This window comes from Lottia gigantea (genome assembly GCF_000327385.1).
Source record: "Lottia gigantea unplaced genomic scaffold LOTGIsca_31, whole genome shotgun sequence".
In the NCBI taxonomy this organism is placed as follows: Eukaryota; Metazoa; Mollusca; class Gastropoda; family Lottiidae; genus Lottia; species Lottia gigantea.
Window position 1 is genome coordinate 1,151,677 of NW_008709027.1, and position 8,177 is coordinate 1,159,853.

The following is an 8,177-nucleotide window of genomic DNA, read 5'->3' on the forward strand; positions in this document are numbered from 1 at the left end:
AAATTGAAATTCGTGATTTTTTCAAATTTGAGTTTAGTTTTACCATATTTGTGTCTTTTTGATCTTCGTGTATGTATATCTTATGACCTATTCTATGTAGAACCTTGATATTTGGAATACAACTAGACACTTTAAATATGAATTCACCTATGACAAAAAAATTGGGGTGGGCGTGGCACATCCGGGTTGAATTACTAATTGTTTACATTTTGCGGCTGGGGCATAACTCGCAGAGGATGCGTTTGTTCAAAAGGGACTTTGCACACAATTACCTCATCCTTTTGGCCAGTTTGTGTTAACAGCTCAGTTGTTTCAGCTTTATAGTTCCAAAAAAGGAACGGGTTTTAACATTTGGATATTTTCATTTTTCGATTTTGACCTTTATTGACATTTGTTGACCTATATCTTTTGACCTGAATAATGTAGAAGCTTGAAATTTAAAACACAACGTAACATTTGGAATATCAATTACCCTATGCAAAAAAATTAAGGTGGGCGTGGCACATCCGGGTAATATTACTCATTATTGATATTTTTGGCCAGGAGCATAACTCGCAAAGTATACGTTTGTTCAAAATGGAACTTTGCATACAATTATCTCATGAATTGAGCCACTTTGTCTTAGAAGTTCGGTTGTTTCCGCTTCTTAGTTCAAAAATAGGAACAGGTTTTGGAAATTCAAAATTTTCAATTTTTGACCTTGACCTTTGATGACCTTGACCTTTATTGGGTCAAAGGTCATTGACGTTATCTATTAGTTTATGCTTTCATATTTGACCTCTGACGTCTACTTTCGCTTTTATAGCTGTCCAAAAACATCCAAATTCGCAACTTTGGACTGCTCTAGCACGTGACCTAATTAACCTAGAGAGTAATTTTTTTCGGTTTCCTAATGTGCTTTTCGTGTACTTTACATAGATATATAACAATCGTTTTTTAAAGCAAAATTGAAATTCGTGATTTTTTGAAATTTGAGTTTTTTTTTTTTTTTACAATATTTGCGACTTTTTGAGCTTGGTATATGTATATCTTACGATCTATTTGATGTAGAACCTTGATATTTGGAATATAACTAGACACTTTGAATATGAATTCACCTATGACAAAAAAACTTATGTGGGCGTGGCACATCCGGGTTAAATTACTAATTTTTACATTTTGGGGCTGGGGCATAACTCGCATAGGATGCGTTTGTTCAAAAAGAGACTTTGCACACAATTACCTCATCCTTTTGGCCAGTATGTATTAACAGCTCAGTTGTTTCAGCTTTATAGTTTCAAAAAAGGAACGGGTTTTAACATTTGGATATTTTCATTTTTCGATTTTGACCTTTTTTGACTTTTGTTGACCTATATCTTTTGACCTCTATTATGTAGGAACTTGACATTTGGAACATAACGTAACATTTTGAATATTGATTAACTTATTCAAAAAAAATTGAGTTTGGCGTTGCACTTCCGGGTTAAATTACTTATTATTGATATTTTTGGCCAGGGGCATAACTCGCAAAGTATACATTTGTTCAAAATGGAACTTTTTACACAATTACCTTATATTTTGAGCCACTTTGTCTTAGAATTTTGGTTGTTTCCGCTTCATAGTTCAAAAAAAGGAACAGATTTGGAAATTCAAAATTTTTAATTTTTGAACTTGACCTTTGTTGACCTTGACCTTTGTAGGATCAAACGTCATTGGCATTGGCTATCTATTTATACTTTTATATTTGCTGTCCTAAGTCAACTTCTAAATTTTAATGGCGTATATCTCTTGATCTTGACCTTTTTAGGCCTTCTCCTTTACAAGATCAAAGGTCATTGACCTTGGCTATCTGCTGATACTTTCATTTGTGAGGTCTGACGTCTACTTCCGGTATTAGAATCTTCTAAAAAATAAAAAATTATCAACTTTAGACTTGTTCTTGCGCTTGACCTAATTATCGTCGATGGATGATTTTTTCGGGGTCTCTCGCAATTTGCTACATTTGCAAAGTCCCACTCTGTGCCACGAGTGGCTCTATTTCATTCTTTCTTTAAAAATTATTGCTCACTGGGGCTATTTCCGTCTCTACGACCAGGATCAAAGGCAGGTGACCCCAAGGTAAATAACCTCAGATGCATTCGATACCAAAGTGATGGTATACCATTGATTACAAACTACAACACGACAACGAAGATTGGTTGTCTTTCTCCGCAATACGTAGTTGCCGCAGAGGTAAAGATGTAGATATTGCCATTCCTGCATTACATCAATCCCCTTTAAAGATCACCAATAAAAAATGGAATCATTTACAACAACTGAAATGTGTAATGCCAAAAGATTTCCATTTATTTTATGATAATCTCCCTCATGAGTAACTGTTAATTTGGTTAAACTGTTTAATTGTTTAAATTGGCATTTCAGTGTTCTTGATGCTACAGTTAATTGTTATCATTAAAATGTTTTTTCAATTACTTATCTGTGTCCATATTTCAGAAAAACATTTAGTGTATAAGAATGATTTTTCACTTTCGACTGATGCGCATAATATATCAAACGGGCTGACAGATAGTTTTCTTCGACAATGTACGTAATCAGAACGCCATAGTAGGCTACATTTCCAAACATGACTTTCATAACTTTGACGAACCTGAAAAATGTCAAATATTGACTGAGCTTGGCGAGCCAATGAAATATCCATGAATATAATCATACATTTCATACATCGACATTGCCATATTGACTATTTGGTGTTATACACTACTAAGTACTATACTGAATACCTCGTATCTTCAAATAAGACTTATGCATGCTTAAATGACAACCTCGTAAGTAGCACGAATCTCATAAAAATTGGGTCTCATAATAAACAATAACAGGTAACAATACAAGTATACTTCAATGACATTCATTCCAAAAGGCATCATTGTGGCATAATTAGAGTAAAAATGAGGCAGTTTTTCTCGATTTCCTCAAAACCACAAATAATCAGTTACAAGGTTTTCACAGGACGGCGACGATAGGCGAAAATATTCGACTAATCTATGATATACTAGTATACAGAACAACATGAAATACAAGGACTTCTACTACTGATTGATTTTGAAAAAGCATTCGATAGCGTCGCATGGAATTTTATCTACACAGTCCTTGATATTTTTGGTTTTAAGAAATCTATCAAGAAGTGGATTCCTACTTTATATAAAAATTCTACCTCAAGAGTAATAATTAATGGACATCTCTCATCCGACATACAGCTTGGTAGGGGTGTTATACAAGGGGACCCTCTAAGCCCATATATCTTCATACTCTGTACTGAGATACTTTCCATCCTCATCAAAAAAAGAGATATTAGAGGAATAAACATTGGAGGATAGGAGTATCTCATCACTCAGTATGCTGATGACACTTCATTTGTATTGGATGGGTCACCGGAATCATTAAAATCTACACTTGAAACACTTGATTATTTTGCTATATTTTCAGGATTAAATATAAACTTTTCAAAAACTAAAGTTGTCTGGATAAAAAATACTCTAAACAAGTATACCATCACTCAAGATGGAAACTAGACTGGGGAAGCACTGACTTCAATCTTTTTTCCGTAGACATAGATACTATACCAAATAAAAACTTTGACCAAAAAATAATAACCATTCATAATTTACTTCAAGAATGGCAGTTAAGAAAAAACTCACTGTTATAGGAAAAATAACTGTTATTAAAACATTGGCTTTACCCAAAGTAACACACCTACTTTGTGCACTACCCTCAACAGCGTATCTTGAAAATTTAAAAAAACATTTCTTTGAATTTATATGGAATAATAAGCCTGACAAAATCAGCCGTGACACCTTATGTAGGGAAATACAACTGGGAGGGCTTAATATGATAAATATTCATGACTTTGATAAATCAATGAAATTGTCTTGGGTAACAAAACTATTACAATGTGGTGGAACTTGGCAAAACTTAATTAAAAACATAATTAATACCACAATATGTGAACAAATAGAACATGGCAATGAATATATAAAAAAGAAAATCCCTAAGACTTCAAACAATTTTTGGAAAGATGTTTTACACAATTGGTCACTGCTACAAGACAGAGGAAAACCCCATAACATAAATGACTTCAACACTTTAATTAAATAGGATAACAAAGAAATAAAAGTGGGAACCAAACGATACACTACAAACATTATAGTAAAAAGGGGATACATTTTATAGGAGACATAAAAGACAAAAGTAATACATGCATGAATTACAATCAGATAGGAGAACTATACAATATAAAAACCAATTTCCTAGAACATGAATCATTCCTGAGAGCAATTCAATTAAAATCTATGAAAAAAAGTTAAACTTGAGATTTACATTGTTAACAATATCCGGCCAATCATACCATTTAAAATCAAAACATTCCTCAATTACATAACTCGAGGCAGTAATGGGCAAACGATTCCCCTTTCGTACGCAAACCTTTTCATGGCAGAGTGGGAACGTGAGGTGTTGCCCCTCTGTCCATTTGACCCACTTTTTACTGACGTTTTTTGGATGACATTTTTGGGGTTTGGACTTATTCTATCGAACAGTTTTGGGAATTCTTTGAAATTCTCAACAACCACCATCCTTCTATCAAACTAACCGCAAACGCGAGTGACAAAAGCATAGACTTTCTCGATACCACTGTCTTTAAGAGAGATTCCATAGCAGAAACAAATAAACTGGATATTAAAGTGTATTTCAAAGAAACTGATACTCATCAACTCTTGCACAAGCACTCCTTTCACCCAAACATACCTTTTCTGGTATAATTAAGTCACAAGTTTTACGATTTCATCGAATTTGTACAAGATCGTCTGATTTCAACCAAGCTTGTACGATTGTTTTTTCAAAACTGAAAGAGCGTGGGTACTCTAAACGATTTTTACGAAACATAAAAAATTCCACCTTGGCACAGATAGCAGCTAAAAACAGACTTTATGCCGAAGTACCTCCAGGGTTAAGAATTGCTCCATGTTTGTCCAGTAGATGCAAAACATGTCCCTTTATATCAGAAACTCATTATTTTGTAAGCAACTCTACGAATAAAAGGTACCCGATCCAGGAACATCTAACATGTGAACATTCGAATGTAATATATTTAATTTCATGCAAGAAATGCCCCAAACAATATGTAGGAGAAACTTAGAATAATTTACGAACTCGTTCTAATGCTCATAGGTCAGACATCAAATTAAAGAAAGACAAGCCTGTTTCTAATCATTTCAACCTCGACGACCATTCAATAGACGATCTCACCCTAATCCCAATTGAGCGTATAGAAATTGACTTGCCCGAAGATGAAACTACCAAATTCCGTCAATCTATGGAAGCCCATTGGATTGAGACATTGAATACAGCAAGACCTATAGGACTAAATATTCATCATAATGTAGGCATAGCACCCTTTGTTGTCCCGTTCAATACAACCAGCAATCGAGCAAGCAAGATAGTTCATGCCCACTATAAGAGAAATTCCCCCATGCCTATAAGCAGAAAATGATAGTTGCATATTCAAAAAAACAAAAAAACTTAAATGATAATATTGTTCATAGTAAACTAAAACAATCAGTACATAACAGATACTATACTTCTCGCCCATCGGGCGAGTTATTTTTTCTAATTCAGATCAGAATAAGAACAGAAGAAAACCCAATATCAAGACCCTTAATCCTAATTTCTAAATAAAGTGTCTGCTCCACCCTAGGCCTGTACATTTGGGAGATACAAAATTGGATAATAATGAACATAAAATTATTTATCTATAGAATCAAACTAAAGGACCAAATTATACAAATTAATGCAATTAAAACATGTTATCTGTACAATTAGAGATACAAAAATACTGTATGTCTTAAAACTACCACTATGAAAAATACACTGACTATTGAAAAAAATGGGCTAGAATAGTACAAAACTGATAACGAATCAAAGTTATATTTGGGTAGTTTAAAATAACTGACAAAAACATCAATGTACAACTAATATTAATTATTCTTAGCTATACTGAAGTGTAGGTGTGTAATGTACTTCTCTCTTCAAAGTGGCAGACATCAATGAAAATGAGTACTGTTTCTATCATAACTTTGCTTTGGTTAATAACATAATAAACAGTCCAACTACATCTTTCACCACCAGTCCAACAACAACCAGTCGTAAAACATATTCTTCTACCAATCCAACAACATCACCCAATATTGCCTAAAACCGGTTCTTTAAGATCGCCTACAGTCAGACATAATCTACACCTATCTACTACCAATCCTACAACATCCCCTACTACTTATTGGACTAGTATTACACAAGATTATTGGACTGGAAGATTGTTGGACTGGTAGTAGGGGATGTCGATAGTTTTATATGGGGTGATGATGGATTTGTGGATGAACTGGTAGTAGGGGATGTTGTAGGATTGGTAGTAGATGATGCTCGACTAGTGGTAGGGGATGATTTAGAACTGGTAGTAGGGGGTTGTATTGGACTAGTATTAGAAAAGATTATTGGACTGGTAGTAGGGGATGTTGCTAGTTTTATATGGGGAGGTAATGATGGATTTGTAGATGGACTGGTAGTAGGGGATGTTGTAGGATTGGTAGTAGATGATGTTCGACTAGTGGTAGAAGATGATTTTGAACTGGTGGTAGGGTTTTCCTTTTAGTGGGGTTGTTTGACTAGTGGTAAAAGATGGTTTTGAACTGGTAGTAGGGACTTTTATTGGACTAGTATTAGAAAAGATTAGTAGGGGAGATTGACGGACTGGTAGTATGTTCTGAGACTGGTAGTGGAGATGTTGTTTGACTGGTAGAAGCGGAGGTTGTTTAACTGTTTATTATTAGGTGGCGTTTCAGGAATTGTAGTGGGGGAAGTTGTTGGACATATTAGTAGGGAATGGTGTAGACTTCGTAGTGGATGTTGTTCAAACAGTTCGACTGATGGAAGGGGATTTGTAGGACTGGTTGTGGGGGATGTTTTTGAACTGGAAGTAGAGGAGGTTTAAAGATGGGTTTAATTTTTTTAGTGTCAAATTAAGGAAACTATTTGATTAATTGGGGTTTCTTATGAATTATCACGTATTCTTAATCATATCATTATGTTCTTATTGCATATAATTAAGTGCTTTAACCAATCATAAATGTCCATGAAAGTACAGTCTGGATAAACAAAAAAATACTTTTTGACCTTTCTTGATCGGTCACTCATTTGAATTCTACTGGTAATTCTCTTCTAATTTAGCAAATTATGAATTAATTATGGACAAACTGGTTTTTCCATGTCATTAGAACACCTCTATTTCTATTCATGAACATAAGTATTAGCATTTTCATATATGAAAATGGGGGAACCCATCTTTAAAGACTGGTAGTAGCAGAAATTGTAGGACTAGTAGTAGGGGATGTTGTAGTATTGGTAGTAGATGATGTTCGACTAGTGGTAGAAGATTATTACAAAAGATTGTTGGACTGGTAGTAGAGTATGTCGCTAGTGGTAGGGGATGATTTAGAACTGGTAGTAGGGTTTGTATTGGAAAGAGTATTAGGAAAGATTTTTGGTTGGTAGTAGGAGATGTCGCTAGTTTTATATGGAGAGGTGATGATGGATTTGTGGATGGACTGGTAGTAGGGGATGTTCGACTAGTGGTAGGGGATGATTTAGATCTGGTAGTAGGGGGTTGTATTGGACTAGTATTAGAAAAGATTATTGGACTGGTAGTAGGGGATGTCGCTAGTTTTATATGGAGAGGTGATGATGGATTTGTGGATGGACTGGTAGTAGGGAATGTTGTAGGATTGGTAGTCGATGATGGTCGACTAGTGGTAGGGGATGATTTAGAACTGGTAGTAGGGCGTTGTATTGGACTAGTATAAGAAAAGATTATTGGACTGGTAATAGGGGATATCGCTAGTTTTATATGGAGAAGGATTGGGGATATGTAATAAAAGAGTAAACCAGAAAGTAAACCATTTATCATATTTTGGGATAGCATGTGATGAATCAATGGGCGTAGTTTCGCTTAGTCAGCTGATGGTTTTGGTCAGATACATTCATGATAATATGTTCAAGGATGGAATTCTATTTTGCAAGTCACTTGAACTAACCACGCAGGGAATTGACGTTTTTAACCTCATCGATGAAGTTCTAGGTCAGGGTGGATTTGG

General features: G+C 34.8%; 1 protein-coding gene across 1 annotated transcript; it reads left to right on the plus strand.

The window, feature by feature from the left end:
* Positions 1–3,651: 3,651 nt before the first annotated feature.
* On the plus strand, positions 3,652–7,886 carry LOTGIDRAFT_161864 (hypothetical protein; the record flags this gene model as incomplete). The annotated part of the gene is made up of 3 exons (XM_009057749.1): positions 3,652–3,720; positions 6,317–6,661; positions 7,551–7,886. The coding sequence occupies 3 exons, from the start codon at positions 3,652–3,654 to the stop codon at positions 7,884–7,886; spliced, it is 750 nt and encodes a 249-aa protein (XP_009055997.1).
* Between the last annotated feature and the right edge of the window lie 291 nt (positions 7,887–8,177).